The sequence below is a fragment of the Bufo gargarizans genome, chromosome 4 (genome assembly GCF_014858855.1).
Source record: "Bufo gargarizans isolate SCDJY-AF-19 chromosome 4, ASM1485885v1, whole genome shotgun sequence".
Lineage (NCBI taxonomy): Eukaryota > Metazoa > Chordata > Amphibia > Anura > Bufonidae > Bufo > Bufo gargarizans.
The window spans coordinates 353,998,501-354,023,638 of record NC_058083.1 but is presented as its reverse complement, the minus strand read 5'-3'; the positions used below and the strand labels follow the sequence as shown (position 1 = coordinate 354,023,638).

The 25,138-nt window shown below is 40.3% G+C and overlaps 1 protein-coding gene across 3 annotated transcripts in view; it reads right to left on the bottom strand.

The window, feature by feature from the left end:
* PDE10A (phosphodiesterase 10A) overlaps window positions 1-25,138 on the bottom strand; it is a 333,722-nt gene that overhangs the window by 182,677 nt on the left and 125,907 nt on the right. For all 3 annotated transcript variants that reach the window (XM_044292077.1, XM_044292079.1, XM_044292078.1), the window contains exon 3: window positions 19,991-20,016. In XM_044292077.1, the coding sequence (XP_044148012.1) occupies window positions 19,991-20,016 (26 nt within the window). The remainder of the gene's footprint in view (window positions 1-19,990; window positions 20,017-25,138) is intronic.

The window sequence follows — 25,138 nt, the reverse complement described above, 5'->3', positions numbered from 1 at the left end:
AAGGTGGTCTTCAGGCTTTTAATATTGATGACCTATCCTCAGGATGGTAGACAAAAGTGTTTGTAGAGCAGCACCGACAGACATAAATGGCCCCACCGGTAATGCAACAGCCGAGTCACGACCGCAGATCCTCAGCAGTCGACGGTATAGTAAATGGAGAGGTAGCGGCAGCATCTCCGGTGAATCCTTTATTGGACGGACTTTACATAAAGTGTGCCATAAAATCAAGCAGCAACGTTTCGGCTGTATCCCAGCCTTTGTCAAGCCTAATACAGAGTGATAATCTCTACCATTTTAAAGTGCATGCAGCTCCACTCACAAAAGGGGGAGCCAATACAATATATGGCATCCTTTTACAATTAACATCACAACCAATGAATAGTGTCTTATAATCAAACTAAAATGCATATGCCCGCAGGTGTATGACATGTGCTCACCTTAAACAGTGCACCACAGTATTGTCCGTTCATCACAGCCAGCGGGACTCACATTGCGTGTCTCCAGAGGCACATTGCGCATATCAGTGCTATCATCCACAAGTGTTTAAGACCTGGGGAGCACACACCCTGGTCACATGATGGTCATGTAAACATCACATGACCACAATCTTCTTCTAGTCTCCAGCTGTTCATCCACATTTAAATATGCATGTGATATACGCGAGATCCGGGCGCATAAATGTGAATCTTGATATACCTAGCAAATATTTATATAAACAACCGTATCATCATGTAGCTAGGGGCAAAAATGGATGCGTATAAATAAATACCATATCGATCCACTGCCCTATCTATTTAAGCACAGTATCTATTTAAGCACAGTCGGAGAGCCCAGTCTGCCCACCCCCGGTATGGACTAATAGAATATAAACCACACTGAACTAGGGCCAAATAGGCACAATTTGATAGGCCAAAAAAGCCTTAGTATCAAGTCCTACCACATCTGGAGACTGCAACTGGAGTCCCGATATCCAGAGACAGATTGAGATGCTTCAATAAAATGCTGTAAAAAAGTGTAAAATATATCAGATTACAATTGTCACATAAATATATCCATATAAACACTAAAAAGCATTAAAAACAAATGCATCCACCTATACTGGATCAGATATACCACATAAATCCAAAATAAATCCACTTACTGTACTAAATTTATTCAATGTTATTCACATTGAACTCAATGTTGAGTCCATAGGGCTGCATAGAGTTCAGTGTGAAAATCCACTGTAACTCTTTTCCTGAGGATACGCCCTTTGTCCCCACCTCTTCTAAAGGCACCAACTATGAGCTGGTTGACAGAGTGACCACATTCCACAAAGTGGCTTATCCATTGTCTGTTTTCTGATCGTGCTCTTATGTTTAATGCGTTCCCAAATCTCCATCGTGGTCTCTCCCATGTATATCATGCTGCACGGACACTGTAGCATATAAATAACATCTCTAGATCTACAGGTATAATACTGTTTGATTTTATAAAAGTCTTCCGACTGTACGGATAGGCAAAGGCATCCTCCTTAATAAGATTACAACAATTGCAGCATCCTAGGCATGGAAAGTTACCCATTTTCTTAGGTGTTAGATACCGCTATCCATCCCCACGTATTTCACCCACATCAGATTTCACCCACATCACCTAAACTGGCACTTCTTTTGTATGACATTAATGGAGGATTTGTGAACTCACGTATTGAAGGTAAACCTCTCTGTAGTATATGCCACTCTTTCCTGAGAATGTTGGATATAGCCCCACTACGCGTACCAAATGTAGAAACAAAGGGAATGCGTTCACCAATCTTAACAGTAGATGTGGAATGAAGTGTGGTCTCGCTGTCAACCAAACCCACCTTAACTCTGGTAGTCTGCAATAATTTTCTCGGATAGCCTCTATCTGCAAATGTCTTACCCATCTCTTTAGTTCTCACTTCAAATGTGTCATCCTCTGATATCACCCTCCTTACCCATTGCATCTGGCTCCAATGGAGCAAGCTTCCTAAATAAGGGATAAGAGTCATTTTCTGACTAAGTTGCGAGACATTCATTTACCTGCTCATTTTTTTTTTTGTTAGCTTCAATGTGGTGTCCCTATACATGCTCATTGAACATGAATTCGGTCTAAGTTTAATCGATGGGGCTCTGGCTGGCACGGGGCTCTCCCCAGCTGGGCGCCGTTTTTTCCTCCGCCTTCTGGAGATGGTCCTGAAGAGGAATCATTTCCTCTTTGGGGAAACATCTTCATGGCGGAGGTGGAGGACAGACTGGTTCATCGTTCTGCACATCTTGGGGGAGTCCTGTGCTGATGGCACTACATCAACGACATTTTTATGATTTGAAGCGGTACTATGGAAGCGCTAGATGAGTTTCATCAACTTCTGAACGGTGGGATCCCGGGCCTACAATTTACGGTGACATCTTCTCAAAAAGAGTTATAATTTCTAGACGTTAGGGTATATGTAGAGGAAGGTAGGATTGAAGACAGACCTCTTTCAGAAACCAACGGATAGAAATAATTTGTTAAAATATGACAGTAACCATCCCTGACGTATGCTTGAATCGCTCCCTTGGAGCCAGATACTACGGGTAAGGAGGGTGGTATCAGAGGATGACACATTTGAAGTGAGAACTAAAGAGATGGGTAAGACATTTGCAGAGAGAGGCTATCCGAGAAAATGATTGCAGAGTACCAGAGTTAAGGTGAGTTTGGTTGACAGAGAGACCACACTTCATTCCACATCTACTGTTAAGATTGGTGAACACATTCCATTTGTTTCTACATTTAGCACGCATAGTGGGGCTATATCCAACATTCTCAGGAAAGAGTGGCATATACTACAGAGAGGTTTACCTTCAATATGCAAGTTCACTAATCCTCCATTAATGTCATATAAAATAAGTGCCAGTTTATGTGATAGACTGGTGAAATCTGATGTGGGTGAAATACGTGGGGATGGATAGCAGTATCTAACACCTAGGAAAATGGGTAACTTTCCAATGTTAGGTTGCTGCAATTGTGGTAATCTTATTAAGGGCGATACCTTTGCCCATCCGTACAGTGGGAAGACTTTTATACAATTTTTATAAAATTAAACAGTATTATACCTGTAGATCGAGAGATGTTATTTATATGCTACAGTGTCCGTGCAGCATGATATACGTGGGAGAGACCACGATGGAGATTAGGGAACGTATTAACAAACATAAAAGCACATGCAGAAAACAGACAATGGATAAGCCAGTAGCTAAACACTTTGTGGAATGTGGTCACTCTGTCAACCAGCTCAGGTTCAGGGTGATAGACTCAGTAGGTGCCCTTAGAAGAGATGGGGACAGAGGGCGTATCCTCGGGGAAAAAAGAGTTACAGTGTATTTTCACGCTGAACTCTATGCAGCCCTATAGACTCAACATTGAGTTCAATGTGAATAACATTGAATAGATTTAGTACAGTAAGTGGATATAATATGGATTTATGTGGTATATCTGATCCAGTATAGGTGGATGCATTTGTTTTTAATGATTATTAGTGTTTATATGGAAATATTTATGTCACAATTGTAACCTGATATATTTTACACTTTTTTACAGCATTTTATTGAAGCATCTCAGTCTGTCTCTGGATATCGGGACTCCAGTTGCGGTCTCCAGCTGTGATAGGACTTGATACTAAGGATTTTTTGGCCTATCAAATTGTGCCTTTTTGGCCCTAGTTCAGAGTGGTTTATATTCTATTAGTCCATACCGGGGGTGGGCGGACTGCGGCTCTCCCACTTCTGTGGGACTGCAGCTCCCAGCATGCCCAGTCTGCTTACAGCTATTAGCTTGCAGCGGGACATGGTGGGATTTATGGTGTTGCAGCGCCTGGGAAGCTGTGGTTTGACCTCCACTGGTTTATACAATCTCCAATAATTTATGTAATCTACACTAGAATCGGAATATGGTAATCGCATGCATTGTACTGTGCTTAAATAAATAGGGCAGTGGATCGATATGGTATTTATACTCATCCATTTTTACCAGTGACTACATGGGGATACGGTTGTTTATATAAATATTCGCTAGGTATGTCAAGATTCACATTTATGCGCCCGGATCTCCCGTATATCACATGCATATTTAAATGTGGATGAACAGTTGGACACTAGGAGGAGATTGTGGTCATGTGATGTTCACATGACCATCATGTGACCATTATAGCACTGACATGCGCAATGTGAGTCCCGCTGTTTAAGGTGAGCACATGTCATGCACCTGCAGGCGTACGCATTTTAGTTTGATTATAAGACACTATTCACTGGTTGTGATGTTAATTGTAAAAGGCTGTCATATAGTGTATTGGCTCCCCTTTTTGTGAGTGGAGCTGCATGCACTTTAAAATGGTAGAGGGTGTACGGTAAAAATATACATAAACCTCTCAAATGTATGTATACTAATGCCAGAAGCCTGACTAATAAAACTGGTGAACTGGAATTAGTGATGTGTGAGGAGGACTATGACATAGTGGGAATAACTAAGACATGGCTGGATGATAGCTATGACTGGGCGGTTAGTGACACATTCTATGTTTCTATGTTACAGTCTGTTTAGAAAGGACTGTCAAAACCGGAGAGGGGGAGGGGTCTGCCTTTATGTAAAGTCGTGTCTAAAGCCCACACTCCGCGAAGATATAAGTGAGGGACATGAACATGTGGAGTCACTGTGGGTAGAGATACATGGAGCTAAAAACAACAATAAATTACTAATAGGAGTTTACTATAAACCACCTAATATACCAGAGTCCACAGAAAATCTACTACTAAACGAGATAGACGAGGCGGCAAATCATAATGAGGTGGTTATTATGGGGGACTGGGAAACTGAAACTTATATATCTCATAAGGGAAACAGGTTCTTGGCAATAACCAAAGACAATTACCTCTCCCAACTGGTTCAGGACCCGACTAGAGGGACGGCCATACTGGACTTCGTATTAACCAATAGGCCCGACAGAACAACAGACGTGCAGGTTGGGGGGACATCTGGGAAATAGTGACCATAAAGTAATAACCTTCCAATTATCATTCAAAAGAGCATTTCTACAGGAAGGAACAAAAATACCAAACTTCAAAAAAGATAAATTTATCCAACTAAGAGAGGCCATAGGCCAAACTAACTGGGACAAAGTCCTCAAAAATAAAAATACAGCCACAAAATGGGATATCTTTAAAAACATCCTAAAATCTAATTGTGAGAGGTACATACCGTATGGTTATAAAAGGTTAAGGAACAAAAAGAAACCAATGTGGATAAATAGAACTGTAAAGAAAGCAATAAATGACAAAAAGAAAAGCATATAATTCACTGAAACTGGAAGGTAGCACGGAAGCACTGAAAAACTATAAGGAAAAAAATAGAACATGTAAAAAACTAATAAAAGCTGCCAAACTAGAGACCGGGAGATTAATTGCCAAAGAGAGTAAAACTAATCCTAAAATGTTCTTCAATTATATAAATGTTAAAAAGTATAAATCTGAAGGTGTCGGCCCTTTAAAGAGTAATGAGGGGGAAGTCGCAGAGAGCCATGAGGAGAAAGCAAAGCTGTTAAATATTTTTTTCTCCAATGTATTCACTGAGGAAAATAAATTGTCAGATGACACGCAGAATGCAAAAATAAATTCCCCATTAAAAGTGTCCTGTCTGACCCAGGAAGAAGTACATCAGCGACTTAAAAAGATTAAAATAGACAAATCGCTAGGACCGGATGACATACACCCCCGTATCCTAAAGGAATTAAGTAATGTCATAGCCAGACCCTTATTTCTGATATTTGCAGACTCTATACTGACAGGGAATGTCCCACAGGATTGGCGCATGGCATATGTGGTGCCAATATTCAAAAAGGGGCCAAAAACAGAGCCTGGAAACTATAGGCCGGTAATTTTAACATCTGTTGTGGGTAAACTGTTTGAAGGTTTTCTGAGAGATGCTATAATAGAGCATCTCAACGGAAATAAGCAAATAACGCCATATCAGCATGGCTTCGTGAGGGATCGGTCATGTCAGACTAATTTAATCAGTTTCTACGAGGAGGTAAGTTCTAGACTTGACAGCAGGGAATCAATGGATATCGTGTATCTGGACTTCTCCAAAGCATTTGACACTGTACCACATAAAAGGTTAGTATATAAAATGAGAATGCTCGGACTGGGAGAAAACATCTGTATGTGGGTAAGTAACTGGCTCAGTGATAGAAAACAGAGGGTGGTTATTAACGGTACACACTCAGATTGGGTCACTGTCACTAGTGGGGTACCTCAGGGGTCAGTATTGGCCCCAATTCTCTTCAATATATTTATTAATTATCTTGTAGAAGGCTTGCATAGTAAAGTATCAATTTTCGCAGATGACACTAAACTGTGTAAAGTAATTTACACTGATGAGGACAGTATACTACTACAGAGCGATCTGGATAGATTGGAGGCTTGGGCAGATAAGTGGCAGATGAGGTTTAACACTGATAAATGTAAAGTTATGCACATGGGAAGGAAAAATGCAAGTCACCCGTACATACTAAATGGTAAAACACTCGGTAACACTGACATGGAAAAGAATCTAGGAATTTTAATAAACAGCAAACTAAGCTGCAAAAACCAGTGTCAGGCAGCTGCTGCCAAGGCCAACAAGATAATGGGTTGCATCAGAAGGGGCATAGATTCCCGTGATAAGAACATAGTCCTACCACTTTACAAATCGCTAGTTAGACCACACATGGAGTACTGTGTACAGTTCTGGGCTCCTGTAAACAAGGCAGACATAGCAGAGCTGGAGAAGGTCCAGAGGAGGGCATCTAAAGTAATAACTGGAATGGGGCAACTACAGTACCCTGAAAGATTATCAAAATTAGGGTTATTCACTTTAGAATAAAGACGACTGAGGGGAGATCTAATTAATATGTATAAATATATCAGGGGTCAGTACAGAGATCTATCCCATCAGCTATTTATCCCCAGGACTGTGACTGTGACGAGGGGACATCCTCTGCGTCTGGAGGAAAGAAGGTTTGTACACAAACATAGAAAAGGATTCTTTACGGTAAGAGCAGTGAGACTCTGGAACTCTCTGCCTGAGGAGGTGGTGATGGTGAGTACAATAAAGGAATTCAAGAGGGGCCTGGACGTATTTCTGGAGCTTAATAATATTACAGGCTATAGCTACTAGAGAGGGGTCGTTGATCCAGGGAGTTATTCTGATTGCCTGATTGGCGTTGGGAAGGAATTTTTTATTCCCCTAAAGTGGAGAAAATTGGCTTCTACCTCACAGGTTTTTTTTTTTTGCCTTCCTCTGGATCAACTTGCAGGATAACAGGCCGAACTGGATGGACAAATGTCTTTTTTCGGCCTTATGTACTATGTTACTATGTTACTCTGTATTAGGCTTGACAAAGGCTGGGATACAGCCGAAACATTGCGGCTTGATTTTATGGCACACTTTATGTAAAGTCCGTCCAATAAAGGATTCACCGGAGATGCTGCCGCTACCTTTCTTCATTTACTATCCTCAGGATAGTTCATCAATATCAGATCGGTGGGGGTCCGACACCTGGCACCACCGCTGATCAGCTGTTTGAAGAGGAGGCGTGCGCCGTGCCAGTGCTGCCTCCTCTTCACTGTTTACCTTCTTGCTGTCACCTCTGCAGCAGTGAGCAGGTGTAATTACACCTAACCGTCCCATTCATTTCAATAGGACGGATCGTTCCCATACACTTGTATAGGAGTGATCCGTCTGATTGAAATTAATGAGACGGATTGAGTGTAATTACATCTGCTCACCGCTGCAGAGGCGACGGTGAGAAGGTAAACAGTGAAGAGGAGGCAGCACTGGCACGGTGCGCCTCCTCTTCAAACAGCTGATTGGTGGGAGTGTCGGACCCCCGCCAATCTGATATTGATGAACTATCCTGAGGATAAGTCATCAATATTTAAAGCCCGGAGAACCTCTTTAATATTTACAGTATGCAAAAAGATTAACCCCTTCAGGACCATTTTTCACCTTAAGGACCAGGCCATTTTGTGCAAATCTGACATGTGTCACTTTATGTGGTGATAACTTTAAAATGCTTTTACTTATCCAAGCCATTTTTAGATTGTTTTCTTGTCACATATTGTACTTAATGATAGTGGTACATTTGAGTCAAAATATTTCATTTTTATTTGTAAAAAATAAATAAATATTAAAATTTACCAAAAATCTGGAAAAATTACTTTACATTTCTCATATGTCTACTTCATGTTTGAATCATTTTGTAAATGACTTTCTTTTTTTGGGGACGTTAGAAGGCTTAGAAGTAAATCTTAAAATTTCTTCTTCTTTGAGGAAAAGGACCATGGTGATGGATCATGTGATGGACCATGTGATAAGCGCAGTGACATCTCCAAAGGTCCTTTTCCTCAAAGAAGAAAAAAGAAGAGACGTCTGCGCGAACAAGTGGATTAAGGTGATTTAATAATTATAATTTTTTTTAACCCCTCCATCCCTATTTTACTAAGCATTCTGTATTAAGAATGCTATTATTCTCCCTTATAACCATGTTATAAGGGAAAATAGTCCCCATCCCGACCATCTCCTAGCAACCATGTGTGAAAATCGCACCGCATCCACAATTGCTTGCGATTTTCACGCAGTCCTATTCACTTCTATGGGGCCTTCACTTCTATGGGGCCTGAAAAACGCACAATATAGAGCATGCTGTGATTTTCATGCAACAAGTGATGCGTGAAAATCACCGCTCATGTGCACAGCCCCATAGAAATGAATGGGTAAGGATTCCGTGCAGGTGCAATGCGTTCACCTCACGCATTGCACCCGCGCGGAAAACTCGCCCGTGTGAGTCCCAGCCACCAGCTTAGCTGTTTAGTGGAAAGGAGAAGGAGGGAGAGAAAGTCTGCAGACAAAGACACTGGTCCAGATTTATTAACATGTCGGGGTCTAAAATCTGTCTAAAAAGTGGCACAAACTGGTGCAATTTTAGCACAATTTGGCACAACTAGGGTTTATACACTTAGTATCAATAGTTTTCTAATACATGACCTGTTCCCTCTCAACCCCTTAAGGCCCGAGCCTATTTTAAATTTAGATTTTCCTCCCAACATTCTAAAAACCATAACTTTTTTATTTTTACGTTCACATAGCCATATGAGGCTTTATTTTTCGTACCCTCATTTTTGAGGGTACCATTTAATTTACCATGTCTTGTTTAGGAAAACTGAAAAAAAAAATCTTTGTAGGGTAAAATTGAAAAAAAATCCACCCAGGTTTTCCGGGGTTTTGACATTACGGGGTTCATTGTGGACTAAAAATTACATAATGTCCTTATTTAGTAGCTCAATACGATTGCAATTATACCAAACAAGCCCCTGGATCTCACAGGCGGGAAGCTGTAAGTGTATTCCACTGTGTAATACACTTACAGCCAATGCATTACAATTCAGAAGTATTGTAATGCATTGTAAAGGGGATCAGACCCCAAAAAGTTGAAGTTCCAGAGTGGGACAAAAAATAAAGTGAAAAAGAAGTTAAAAAAATAATGTTTTACCAAATAATTAAAAGTTTCAAGTAAAAAATATAAAAAAGCGTCCTTTTCCCAAAATAAATGTTAGTTGTTAGGTATCGCCGCATCCGTATCGACCAGCTCTATAAAGCTGCTAGAAAAACATTTGTCACCTTACAATACTAAAAGCGCAATAGCAAGCAATCAAAAAATCATATGCACCCCAAAATAGTGCCTATGAAACAGTCATCTCTTCCCACAAAAATGATACCCAACCTAAGACAATCGCCCAAAAAATAAAAAAATAAACTATGGCTCTCAGACTATGAAGATACTAAAACATGATTTTTTTTTCCTCAAAAATATTATTGTGTAAAAGTTAAATAAATAAAAGAAAGTATACATATTAGGTATTGTCATGTCTGTAACGACCTGATCTATAAAAATATGACATGACCTAATGAACACCGTAAAAGAAAAAAAAAACGGTGCGAAAAAATCTATTTTTTTCACCTTACATCACAAAAAGTGTAATACCAAGCGATTAAAAAGTCATATGCACCCTAAAATAGTACCAATCGAACCATCGAAAAAAAATGAGCCCCTACATTAAAAAAAACTATGGCTTTCAGAATAAGGAGACACAAAAAAAAATGTTTGTCAAAAATGCTTTATTATGTAAAACTGAAACAAACAACCCCAAAAAGTTGTCATATTTGGTATTGGTGCATCTGTAACAACCAGCTCTATAAAAATACCACATGAGCTAACCTGTCAGATGAAAATTGTAAATAGCAAAAAATCAAAACTGTGCCAAAACAGCTATTTTTTTGGTTAACTTGCCTCACAAAAAGAGCAATAATGTAGAGAAACAAAAATCATATGTACCCTAAAATAGTACCAACAAAACTGCCACCTTATTCCGTATTTGAGTTTCGACTATAGGGGTCCACCAGTCTTCAAATGTGACATGGCAACTTAAAATTATCCCAACGAAATATGCCTTCCAAAACTATATGGCGTTCCTTTCCTTCCGTGTCCTGCCATGTGCCCATACAACAGTTTAAGACCACATATGGGGTGTTTCTGTAAACTACAGAATCGGAGTAATAAATATTGAGTTTTGTTTGGTTGTTAACTAAAAAATGGATTAAAATGGAAAATCTGCCCAAAAAGTGAAATTCTGAAATTTCATCTACATTTTCCTTAAATTCTTGTGGAACACCTAAAGGGTTACCAAAATTTGTAAAATCAGTTTTGGATACCTTGAGGGGTGTAATTTCCAATAAGGGGCCATTTATGGGCGGTTTCAATTATGTAAGCCTCACAAAGTGATTTCAGACCTGAACTAGTCCTAAAAAGTGGGTTTTGGAAATGTTCTAAAACATCTCAAGATTTGCTTCTAAACTTCTAAGCCTTGTAACGTCCCAAAAAAAGAAAATTTAAATTACAAAATGATCCAAACATGAAGTAGACATATGGGAAATGTAAAGTAATAACTATTTTAGGAGGTATCACTCTCTGCTTTAAAAGCAGAGAAACAGAATTTTTAAAAATTGCTTATTTTTCCAAATAGTTGGCAAATTAGGTATTTTTTTATAAATAAAAATGAAATATTTTGACTCAAATTTACCACTGTCATGAAGTACAATATGTGACGAGAAAAGAATCTAAAAATAGCTTTGATAAGTAAAAGCGTTTTAAAGTTATCACCACATAAAATGTCCAATTTGCAAAAAATAGCCTGGTCCTTAACCACTTCAACCCCGCTAGCTAAAACCCCCTTAATGACCAGGCCACTTTTTACACTTCTGCACTAGACTACTTTCACCGTTTATCGCTCGGTCATGCAACTTACCACCCAAATGAATTTTACCTCCTTTTCTTCTCACTAATAGAGCTTTCATTTGGTGGTATTTCATTTTTACTTTTTTTGTTATTAATCAAAATGTAACGATTTTTTGGCAAAAAAATTACATTTTTCACTTTCAGCTGTAATATTTTGCAAAAAAAACGACATCCATATATACATTTTTCACTAAATTTATTGCTCTACATGTCTTTGATAAAAAAAAAATGTTTGGGCAAAATAAAATGGTTTGGGTAAAAGTTATAGCGTTTACACACTATGGTACAAAAATGTGAATTTCCGCTTTTTGAAGCAGCTCTGACTTTCTGAGCACCTGTCATGTTTCCTGAGGTTCTACAATGCCCAAACAGTAGAAAAACCCCACAAATGACCCCATTTCGGAAAGTAGACACCCTAAGGTATTCACTGATGGGCATAGTGAGTTCATAGAACTTTTTATTTTTTGTCACAAGTTAGCGGAAAATGATGATTTTTTTATTTATTTTTTTTTCTTACAAAGTCTCATATTCCACTAACTTGCGACAAAAAATAAAAAATTCGAGGAACTCGCCATGCCTCTCACGGAATACCTTGGGGTGTCTTCTTTCCAAAATGGGGTCACTTGTGGCGTAGTTATACTGCCCTGGCAATTTAGGGGCCCAAATGTGTGAGAAGTACTTGTGTAAAAAATGGCCTGCAAAATCCGAAAGGTGCACTTTGGAATATGTGCCCCTTTGCCCACCTTGGCTACAAAAAAGTGTCACACATCTGGTATCGCCGTACTCAGGAGAAGTTGGGGAATGTGTTTTGGGGTGTCATTTTACATATACCCATGCTGGGTGAGATAAATATCTTGGTCAAATGCCAACTTTGCATAAAAAAATTGGAAAAGTTGTCTTTTGCCAAGATATTTCTCTCACCCAGCATGGTTATATGTAAAATGACACCCCAAAACACATTCCCCAACTTCTCCTGCGTACGGCAATACCAGATGTGTGACACTTTTTTGCAGCCTAGGTGGGCAAAGGGGCACATATTCCAAAGTGCACCTTTCGGATTTCACCGGTCATTTTTTACAGATTTTGATTGCAAAGTACTTCTCACACATTTGGGACAAAAAATAAAAAATTCTAGGGACTCGCCATGCCCCTCACGGAATACCTTGAGGTGTCTTCTTTCCAAAATGGGGTCACTTGTGGCGTAGTTATACTGCCCTGGCATTCCAGGGGCCCAAATGTGTGAGAAGTAGTACAGGCGCCAATCCGTTCTAGAAACAAATACCTAAAGAGGGCCACACTTGTGTAGAAATTGTCCACATAAAGATGGTACCCCTTGCCGAATAAGGGTGACACCAAATCCCAGGCTATCTTCCCACTGCTCCCCAGGTAGTCAGGGCAACCGACCAGCTCCAGGGTCTGATCTTTTCCCTCATAGACATGAAATTTGTGGGTATAGCCTGTGGCCCTTTCACAGAGCTTATACAATTTGACCCCATACCGGGCGCGCTTGCTTGGGGTGTATTGTTTGAAGCCAAGGCGCCCGGTAAAATGTATCAGGGACTCGTCTACGCAGATGTTTTGCTCTGGGGTATACAAATCTGCAAATTTCAGGTTGAAATGGTCTATGAGGGGCCGAATTTTGTGGAGCTGGTCAAAAGCAGGGTGGCCTCTGGGACGGGAGGCGGTGTTGTCGCTAAAGTGCAGGAAACGCAGGATGGTCTCAAATCGTGTCCTGGACATAGCAGCAGAGAACATGGGCATGTGATGAATTGGGTTCGTGGACCAATATGACCGCAATTCATGCTTTTTAGTTAGACCCATGTTGAGGAGAAGGCCCCAAAAAAATTTAATTTCGGAAACTTGGACTGGTTTCCACCGGAAAGGCTGGGCATAAAAGCTTCCCGGGTTAGCGGTTATAAATTGTGTGGCATACCAATTTGTTTCTGCCACAACTAAGTCTAAGAGGTCCGCAGTCAAGAACAGCTCAAAAAATCCCAGGGCCGAACTGATCTGAGCTGTCTCAACCCGAACTCCAGACTGGGCGGTGAAAGGGGGAACTAAAGGTGCGGCTGAAGTTGGGGACTGCCAATCAGGGTTTGCCAGCACCTCAGTGATTCTAGGGGCTCTACGGGCACGTCTTTGCGGTGGCTGCGACGGGGTCACTACTGCACGTGCCACAGTACCAGCTTCAACTGCCCTTCTGGTGCTCGCTACTTCACCATGTTCTACGGCAGTGCTGGTACTAGGTCCAGGAAGGGCTGCGCTGCTGGTGTATGCCTCACCACGTAATCCGACAGCACCAGCCCCACTCTGCTGCTCTTGAAGCGGATCCTGCGCAACCTGCGGTCTAGCGACACAGGGCCGGGTACGCCTGGTGCTATCAGGGACCTCAGCCTCCTCGTCCGAACTTTGGGTCAAAGAGCCACTGCTTTCTACAGGTTTGTATTCTGACCCGCTAGATTCATCAGATGAGGGTTCCCATTCCTCATCCGACTGGGTCAGAAGCCTGTAGGCCTCTTCAGAAGAATACCCCCTGTTTGACATTTGGGCAACTAAATTTAGGGGTATTCCCTGAGACTACCCAAGAAAAAAAATCAAGCCTGTCTTACAAATGGGAGGCTAGCGAAGTACCGGAGGCCGCTGCGGTTAATAAAAAAAAAATCAAAACAGATTTTTTTATCGCCGCAGCGCGTGTAAAGTGAATGTGCAGTGATCAAAAAAAATTATTTTTTGTCACTGCGGTGGGGCAGGCGTGGTTGAACGCATGTGTGGGCGACCGATCAGGCCTGATCGGGCAAACACTGCGTTTTGGGTGGAGGGCGAACTAAAGTGACACTAATACAATTATAGATCTGACCGTGATCAGTTTTGATCACTTCCAGATACTATAAAAGTACAAATGCTGATTACCGATACGCTAATCAGCGAATAACGGACTGCGGTGCGGTGGGCTGGGCGCTAACTGATCCCTAAACTACCTAACCAAGGGGCCTAAACTATACCTAAAACCTAACGGTCAATACAAGTGAAAAAAAAAAGTGACAGTTTGCACTGATCACTTTTTTCCTTTCACTAGTGATTGACAGGGGCGATCAAAGGGGTGATCAAAGGGTTAATTGGGGTTCAGGGGGGTGATCTGGGGCTAGTATGTGGTGTTTGGTGTACTCACTGTGTAGCCTGCTCCTCTGCTGGATCCAACCGATGAAAAGGACCAGCAGAGGAGCAGGGCAGCCATATAACAGATCATATTTACAAATATGATCTGCTATCTGGCTTGTCATTGTTTTTTTTTAAAATCAGCAACCTGCCAGCCGCGATCATTGGCTGACAGGTTGCTGACGAAATGCTCCTTGAACTTTTGCCGGCCCGCGATGTGCATGCGCGGGCCGGCTGTGACCGAAATCTCGCGTCTCGCGAGATGACGCATGGATGCGTCCAGGAGGAGTAAATCAACCACCTCCCGGACGCATCCGTGCGTTATGCGGTCGGGAGGTGGTTAAGGTGAAAAATGTCAGGGTCCTGAAGGAGTTAAAAGACCGTTGCTATGGTTTGCCTGTCTCTGGCTAATCATAAACAGAAGACAGAGGGGCGTTCCCCCGTCTGGCAATTTTTCTCCACAATGCCAGAAGACAAAAGCATTGCCGTGTGCAAAATCTGAAGGATTAAAATAAGCCCCGAGTGTTTCTGCACATTCCAAGAGCCATATTTTTAATTTTATTTTTCAGTCAATATATCAGATTTATTTTGTCTATTATTTTTGTGTGTGATAAGTCATTTTGTAACAGAAGCATTTTGGACTACTTTATTTGTTTTTGTTTTTGGGGATGAAAACAAAGCAACTCCATTTTTTCTTTTCACCATATCAAAGGCTATGGAAACCTTTCAACAGTTTTTTTTCTACAGCATTTAAGTGAATGGGTCTGCAAAAACTGCGGCTCGGATGCGGACATGAGGCCTTAAAGTGAGGTTTTATATAATCCCCTTTAAGCCATATTAAATCCTCATATGCCACGGTCAGCGCTGACCGCGGCATATGGGAGTTTTGCTCTCCCTCACCTCATACATCGGGTCCCCGCGCTGTTGTGGCCTTGGAGCCTGTCATGTACGGAAGCCTAAGAGGCCCAGCCCCCCAGGCTGGGTCTCCTAGGCAACTGTTAGCGTATTACAGTGTAAGACACTAACAGTTCAATACAGCACAATACAGATGTATTGTGCTGTATTGAAACAAGGATCAGACCCTGTCCCATAGTGGGACAAAAAATAAAGTGAAAAAAAAAAGTCCATAAAATGAAAGTTTTGCAAAAAAAATTAAAAGTTTCAAGTAAAAAAAAAAAAATATGCGTCCTTTTAAAAAACTAAAGTAAAAAAAATTGAAAGAAAAAAATAGGGAAAAGACATATAGATATATTAGGTATCGTCGCGTCCGTATTGACCAGCTCTATAAACATATCACATGACCTAACCCCTCAGAACACCTTACATCACAAAAAGCACAACAGCAAGCCATCAAAAAGGCGTATACCCACCAAAATAGTACCAATCTAACCGTCACCTCATCCCGCAAAAAATGAGCCCCTACCTGAGACAATCGTCCAAAAACTGAAAACACTATGGCTCTCAGAATATAGTGACACTAAAACATGATTTCAAAAATGATATTATTGTGTAAAACATACATAAATAAATGAAAAGTATACATATTAGGTATCGCCGCGTCCGTATCGACCGGCTAAAATTATCACATGACCTAACCCCTCAGATGAACACCGTAAAAAATAAAAACTGTGCTAAATAAACCATTTTTGGTCACCTTACATCACAAAAAGTGTAATAGCAAGCGATCAAAAAGTGCCAATCATACGACCTGTATCTCATCTCATCCCGCAAAAATCATACCCTACCCAAGATAATCGCCGAAAAACTGAAAAAACTATGGCTCTTAGACTATGGAAAAACTAAAACATGATTTTTTTTTGTTTCAAAAATCAAATCATTGTGTAAAACTTACATAAATAAATAAAAAAGTATACATATTAGGTATCGCCACGTCCATGACAACCTGCTCTATAAAATTACCACATGATCTAACCTGTCAGATGAATGTTGTAAACAAAAAAAACTGTGTCAAAAATCTATTTCTTGTTTCCTTGCCTCACAAAAAGTGTAATATAGAGCAACCAAAAATCATATGTACCCTAAACTAGTACCAACAAAACTTCCACCCTATCGTAGTTTCTAAAATGGGGTCACTTTTTTGGAGTTTCTACTCTAGGGGGGCATCAGGGGGGCTTCAAATGGGACACTGTGTCAAAAAAAACAGTCTAGCAAAATCTGCCTTCCAAAAAACGTATGGCATTCCTTTCCTTCTGCGCCCTGCCGTGTGCCCGTACAGCAGTTTACGGCCACATATAGGGTGTTTCTGAACTACAGAATCAGGGTCATAAATAATGAGTTTTGTTTGGCTGTTAACCCTTGCTTTGTAACGGGGAAAAAATAAAAAAATGGAAAATCTGCCAAAAAAGTGAAATTGTATCTCTATTTTCCATTAATTCTTGTAGAACACCTAAAGCGTTAACAACGTTTATAAAATTAGCTTTGAATACCTTGAGGGGTGTAGTTTCTAGAATGGGGTCATTTTTGAGTGGTTTCCATCATGTAAGCTTCACAAAGTGACTTCAGACCTGAACTGGTCCTTAAAAAGTTGGTTTCTGATAAATTTTAAGATTTACTTCTAAACTTCTAAGCCTTGTAACGTCCCCCAAAAATAAAATGTCATTCCCAAAATGATCCTAACATGAAGAAGACATATTGGAAATGTAAAGTAATAACTAGGTATTTTGTAGGTATTAATATGTATTATGGAGGTAGAGAAATTGAAACTTGGAAATTAGCAAATTTTTCCAAATTTTTGGCAAATTTTGTATTTTTTTATAAATAAAAATGTTTTTTTTTTTTACTCAGTTTTACTAGTGTCATGAAGTACAATATGTGATGAAAAAACAATCTCAGAATGGCCTGGATAAGTCAAAGGGCCAGATTTATCATGACTCTGACAGCTCACTCCACTTTCACATATGGCTAAAGTCAGTTTTAGCTAAGTCAGATTTATGAACGACCCTTTAAGACTGTAATAAATGTGGTTTGACAGTAGCAGTTTATCCGTCAGTAAGCAGCTTTACAAAAGTCGCACATCTTTACGAAAAAGTCGCACGTCTTTACAAAAAAGTCGCATGTTCTATTAAAAAGTCTCATAAGATAAGCATGGTCCTCACTGGAGTGAAATTGCGCAGTTCTTCGCGACTTATTTGCGACTTTTTAAATCGTCTCAATAGTAAATTTGTCTAGAGATTAATTTACATAAGAAAATACGCCCACTTTCAGAAAACTGGCGAGCATAGTGCAGAGCAGAAAAAAGTCGCACATTTTTGCGCAGTTTTAGTGATTGCGCAAAAATTTGCGACTTTTTCACTCCATTATTCTGACTTAGAGCTAATGATAAATCTGGCCCATAGTGTTTTTAAGTTATCACCACATAAAGTGGCACTGGTCAGATTTGCAAAAAATTACCTGGTCCTGAAGGTGAAAATGAGCCCGGCCCTTAAGGGGTTAATAAAGAGATGTAAAAGTGTAATAACTAGGAAAAGTCCGTATCGACCAGCCCTATAAAAATACACCCAGTCAGGTGAATGCTGCAAAACAAATATAAAAACTGTATAAAAACAGCAATATTTGGTCACCTTGCCTCACAAAAAGTCTAATACCAAGCGATCAAAAAGTGGTATGTACCCCAAGCAATCACCTCAACCCACCAAAAATAAGCCCCTACATAAATTTTTTTTAAAACAAATGACATATTAGGTACTGCTGCATCTGTAACAACCTGCTCTATAAAGATATCACATGCTATGGGCACTTTGGGCAACACAGACAGTTTATGTTTTAGATACTTTTGCCACTGAAATGCGCACTATGGGGTACATTCGTGGAAATGATGCAGATTTTCCTCCACCACAGCTCAGTTGTGCACGAGCGAAAATAACGTTATGTTCTGGAATAAAAAAATAAAATAGTAATATGGAAAGGATGGGCACTCTTATAACTGGTCCACGGAGTAAGCAAAGCGATATAACTTTAATTATAACAGTACATAGATATATACAAATAATCACTATAATATGACCTAAACAGAGCTAAACCCTCAGAAGGTTAAATAAAATAAAATATACTAAAATATCAAACAAAAGATCATAGAATATCGGTCCACTGATATAGCCAATCGATACAACTATGGATAAGAATACTAAATGTAAAAAAGGATCTGTCCAGACTGCAATTGAGCTGGCGGACTGCCTATCCTCTATTGATTATAGCAATGCCCGATACAGAGTGGCTCTCCACAAATAAATAAATAAATTCTCAACAAATAAATTCAAGGTGTTTATGTGTAAATCCCAGGTGTTAACAGAATAATAAATATTAATAAAGGTATAATACCGGTGATAGTGCACTAAAGTGAAAATAAGTAAATGGTTATAACATTGTTCAAATCATTATAGTGTTCATTGTCCGTGTAAAAACATATAGTGTCTCTGGAGACTCGGCAATAGGTAGGCAGTTTGTCTTACTAATGGTTTTATTTCTAAAGGTCGATCTTTCTGTGATATTATAACAGATCTCCTGGAAAATATATAATTGTGATCTCCTGGGAATCGACTTTAAATTTCAGTGTTCGATCCACCCGATTCCTAGGGATGTACTATAATTCGCAAATTTGCAGTCCAACAGGTGTCTAGTTAGGCTAATTTTGGATTCGAAGACATCAGTGCAGTAGAATACAATAGGATGATTATATTACAGTACACAGAGGTGCAGCAGTATTTGATTGGTTACTCACGTATAGTCCTGCTATTCCCACCGTGGCGTCCCACGTGGTGTAGGTTCAGGATACGATTAATTTCTCGGCAGTATATTGAAGAGCTGCCTTACTGCTGAGCAGAAGTACTGTGCAAACTGGTCTTGTAAGTGTACAGATCCGGCTGTGAATGAGAGCAGTTGCTGTAACACGCTACAAGTTCACAATGGATTTCCTTAATTCGGATCGGTGTCCCACCTGTCTTAATCAGCAAAGGTGATTCAATCTCGCCCGTTGATCGCTGCACTGTGTCCAAAAAGGCCGTAATTCATTTGTCCTTAGAAAGCGCATTCTTAGTCCAGCAGATGATTTTAGACTATCATTGTTGAAAACTAGCCGGTTTTTTATCAGGTCCAATACCTCCACGCCAGACGCGTTTCGAAGGTTAGCTTCCTTCTTCCTCAGTGGCTCTCGAAGAGGAAGAAGGAAGCTAACTTTCGAAACGCGTCTGGCGTGGAGGTATTGGACCTGATAAAAAAAGGTCATATTATAGTGATTATTTGTATATATCTATGTACTGTTATAATTAAAGGTATATCGCTTTGCTTACTCCGTGGACCAGTTATAAGAGTGCCTATCCTTTCCATATTACTATTGTCTTCTGGTGACTAGGGTACGACATCCGATTGGTGCACCTTGCCATCCTGGGTTAGAGGAGAGCCGTCCTTCACTTGTTATATACACTTGCCAAAAAAATAAAATAAACTGCTTACCCTGCTGACTTCTGTGTGGGTCATTTCTGTAAAACAAAATTTAAGAAATACAAAGTTAGGACAAAAAAATGTAGCAGTGACAGCTTCTTTATTCATTCGTATCTGGTGAGAAAGTGCCATCAGTAAACAACTTGAAATAAAAAACCTTACATGTCCAGTCTGAACTAGGGCTAAGCATGCATGTGTTCTCAGTAGGTGGATGGGTAGGAAGATGCTCTTCTGGTTGCGGTTTATCCCCCCGAAAATAGGCAACTGAAAGCCAACATGTCTAATCATTACTCCCCCGACATCTTCCATCAGGGAACACTCAGGAGGCCCCATACACATCTGATGGTTGGCCGATCGATCCCAACAAAGGATTCAGCAGAGAAACCTGAATATGGCCAGCTCAATATACACTTAAAGTAATGGGTTTTATCACAGAACACCTGGGAGACCAGACAGATTACTGCACAGGCCGAACTCAGGTTCGGTTCCAAGGTACCAAGTGGATTCGAACCAGAGTTCGGTACATAGTTTTTACAGTAGAAATTAATTTATGAAGTTATTACCCGAAGTCTCATGAGACTTTGCAAAGTAATACCTTCGGCTCATCGGAGCCAATACATTCTAATACTGTGTGGAGCGCTCGCTCTGTACAGTATTCAAATGAATCATCCGAAGTCGATTCTCTCATCCCTAGTGACAGGCATAAACTGTTCTGCCAGATACTTTATATGTAGTGTAAATTTAACTAGATATAAATCATATATGTGGACAGGTTGTAGTGTTAGAAATTCTAGTACTTCTTTAAAGGGATTCTGTGAGCATGAAATTTACTGTTAAAACCAAAGCAATGGGTTTTCTGGTATATAAAAGTCCCAAATTGTTGCACAAACATTTTTGACTGAGTCTCTACTTTCTTGAAAAGAGAAAGGTAAAGAAGTAAGGGTGAACAGAGTGGCTCAAGTCTGCCCTCGGTGAATTTAAAGATAATGATGACTCAGGTTACATCATCATTATCACATCAGCTAATCATGATCCATCCTTAGAATAAATCATAAATATATTTTTATGGATAACCCCTCTAGGATATTTTCACACTTGCGGCAGAGGATTCCGGAAAGCAGTTCAGTCGCCGACACTGCCTGCCGGATCCATCAAAGTGTATGCAAACTGATGGCAGAATCCTGATCCGTCTGACAAACGCATTGAAATGCCGGATCCGTCTCTCTGGTGTCATTCGGAAAAACAGATCCTGCATTATTATTTTTTTTCACGGATCAGCTTTGCCGAAACACTTGGGGTCGGCATTAATGCATTTCAATGGGAATAAAAATGGCATTCCGGCAAGTGTTCCGGAATTCTGGACGGAGATAAAACTGCAGCATGCTGCATACCGTCCAGAAAAGGCAAAAAGAGTGAACTTAGGATAGGTCATCATTATCACATCGACAGAGGACAGTCCCAGGGCTGGTACTACTGCTGATCAGCTGTTTCAGTGATCCGCTACACTTGCTTAGTGTTGCAGCTCAGGCCCGTTCACTTGAATGGAGCCAAGCTAAAAATAGGCCACATGATTGATGTATGATGTGATGATTGATGTAACAGCAAAGCGGAAGGGGTCGCAGGTGTCGGACGCCTGTAGATCTGATATTGATAACCTATCCTAAGCAGGGTCATCCTTGCAGCATGCAGAGTACTTGGACTTCTGAAAGGCCCCAGGTGCACATCCATAAAGCTACATACAAACAGCAGCACATATTGCCATATTTTGTTTGCTACGCGTGTTGTATATATAATATAATATACTGTATATGAACCTGCTGTTAGTGTAGGTTCAAAAGCAGTCAGAGATATGGTGAGCTCAGAAGACAAAGGCAGAAATTTTGCAAACATTGCTCGCGGTGGCTCTGTGTAGGAATTTCTCACACAGGAATTTTTCTGTACATTGCCAGCCAAGAAAACCATATCGGTGTGGAGGCAGAGAACAAGACGTGGATGCTCAGGCACAAATGTACTAAAGCTTTCCTTTAGCACATGAAGTAGCATGACATGCGCACGTGGGAAATCAAACTGGCCAACAATATAAGCAACACTGTTCTCCTTCTAGTCTTCATTAAAGTAGCTAGGCCAGATCCATAATTAGTACATGGTCGTGGTTTTAATCATCATGGTCAACACCATTAGATACATTTTCTCCTGCTCTGACTACTCCACCTCGGCTCCACCATCAGTCATCCATAAAAGAACGTGTGGACATAAAAAACAACCATATGCTACTGCTACTACTACCCCTACACAGCTGCACATCTCATGCCTTGTCCAGTATGTTCGATATCGTTCTGCTGCTGGGAACCTTACCGAGCACAATATAACAAACCTAAAACTGCTTCTAAGAAAAGGATATTTTTTTATGACTTTTGTAAAAGTCATTATATCTTCAATTCCCAGGAAGATAAGCTGCATATATTTTCTTTAAACTAGCACCAAACCTGTTGCTACCGCTCCCGGCCAATATTAAAAAAATAAGATAAATAAATCACCATTTGTATATAACCACCAGCTTCTTAGCTACCACCCATTTACCCATAGCCATATATGTTGCTTGAACTCTGGCATTACGAATTCAATCTTGGATTTAGAGAGCTTGAAAAGGGTTGGATATACTTTCGATTCAGGTCAAATTTATTCAAATTTAATCTGACAGCCAAATACGGTAGATAGAATCTATGAATTTTAGGAAATTCGCTCATCTCTGTTGCGGGTGGGACAATGGGAGTGTGCATAGGCCTATAGCAGTCTTTCTCTACATGATAAATGCAAGTAATTGAAGTGAGACACCCCCTTTAACTTTAGGTGAGGTTTGGTATAATCGATGGCCAAATCAGATTTTTCATTTTCAGTTTTTTTTTCCCCCTTAAATAAAAATATATTGCAAACATTGGTCAATAAAATTAGTGAAGGCACATTTACCAAGGTCCATTAAGTTGTAACTACCAACCCTAAAAATAAGTAAATAAAAAATGGTACATATTGTTTGTTTGTATTCATTATCCATTCAATATTGTTAAGTCAACCGGCAAAAAATATTTAATCAATGTTTAATGCGTCATCAACTGTCGTAATCAACTAATGAGGAAGCAAAAGAAATATATAAATTGCAGTTTCTTATGGGAATTGGTAGCCAACATCACTTCAGAGGAGAAGAATAATTAGTGGCCAACAATGTCAATTCTCACCAGAGGCTGGAGCAATCCACTGAGTAACAGATATACCAGGGGAAAATTATCCAAAGCAACGCACATTTACGTTTGAGATTAGGTTTTAGATTGCTTAAGGGACACTAATGCACAACTGAGGGATGTTATTGGCGTTGCCAAGACACAAAGCCAAGACACATCTTCATGGCTGGTGGCTATATTACCATTTACAAATCAAGTAACTTCTAGATCTTGGCTTTCAGAAACCAAACCACAATATATACCATACTAAGCTATATCAAGCAATACAAAATTATCCTAAAGAAATAAAATAAAAAATAAAAAACTTGAGGTTCTTTCAAAGCTGCTGTAACGGGGCCCTTATAACCCAAATGAGTAGCTCCGTACTGTCCCAAGATCATGCCAGTCAGACATCCAGAACCAAGCGATCCTAATGTCCCCTTTTCATCAGAGAAGACGCCACACACCTCTGGGTCATGTGAACTCAGAACATAAACTGATTTATTGAGGTAAAACTGTTTTCATATCCCCCTCCCCAAGATGTGAGGGCTAACAACAGTTTTGAATCCCCCCTCTCTCATGGCAGGTCACATGACATTATCATATTCCATTGCGCTTATAATGCTTTACAGGTAAACAACCTTAAAGGGAACCTGTCACTTGGATTTTGAGTATAGAGCTGAGGACATGGGTTGTTAGATGGCCGCTAGCACATCCGCAATACCCAGTCCCCATAGCTCTGTGTGCTTTTATTGTGTCAAAAAAACGATTTGTTACATATGCAAAATAAGAGATGAGTCAGAGCTTGAAAATCTGACTCTTCTCTGGTCACACAAGTAAGATATGACTCGTATGTAATTTGCATAAAAGGCGGGAAGTACAAAAATGCTTAATACTTATTGAATTAGTCTGCAACTGAAATTAAAAGTGTAATTTATATGTTTAGGGTAACACAATGAATATTTAGAAACGCTCAGTGAGGTTAGCATAGTAGAGGTGACAGGTTCTCTTTAAGTACAGCTGTTCATCTGTTGCCGGGCAGAGTCTCCGTAGGGGATGGTGGACACAGTTACAGTCCTCATTCTGCATAGGGGAAGATATGATAGGATTTCTTCACTGTTCATGACACACAGCCATGGCACTTGCTCTCCTGATGTAATAACTTCTTATATACCCATTTCATACCAATAGTAATCAAGGACATCAAAGCACTCCAGAAAGTTACCTTCAAGCATACACAGTATGGGGCACACAGCAAATGTACATCTCGAGGAATATCTGTTGAAGTAATACAGAGATTACAGAATAATAAAGTTTACACTAGTAAATGCTCCATCTGACTATCCGCTCAGGGTTGAAATAAAGTCAAACAGATTTAGGCCGAATGCCCACGCCCGTTTTTCATGGCCGTGAACGGTCCGTGGAACCGCAGCCTGGATTCCTGCTGAGAGCAGGAGCGCACGGCGTCATTGGTTGCTATGACGCCGTGCGCTCCCTGCTGCCGCCACAGTACAGTAATACACTGGTATAGATCATACCAGTGTATTACTGTACTGTGGCGGCAGCAGGGAGCGCACGGCGTCATAGCAACCAATGACGCCGTGTGCTCCTGCTCTCAGCAGGAATCCAGGCCGCGGTTCCACGGACCGCTCACGGCCGTGAAAAAAGGCTGTGTGCATTTGGCCTGCATGTGGGCAAACAAGTAGAACATCTGATCCCATGTTCAAACCAAGTCCTGTTCTGTTCTTTTAATTCTATGAAGAGCAGTCAGATTTAAATATAAATTGCAGTTACCAATATTTCCCATTATCTCACTGCTGTCAAATCCAGGTTTCCATTGGGCATGCAACAGAGTTAGTTACCATGGTGGGGTGTCTGGTAGTCATATCCATTTGTCATCGATAGTGTTTAGTGAATAGAGCTTCGGATCATACACTTTGTTTCA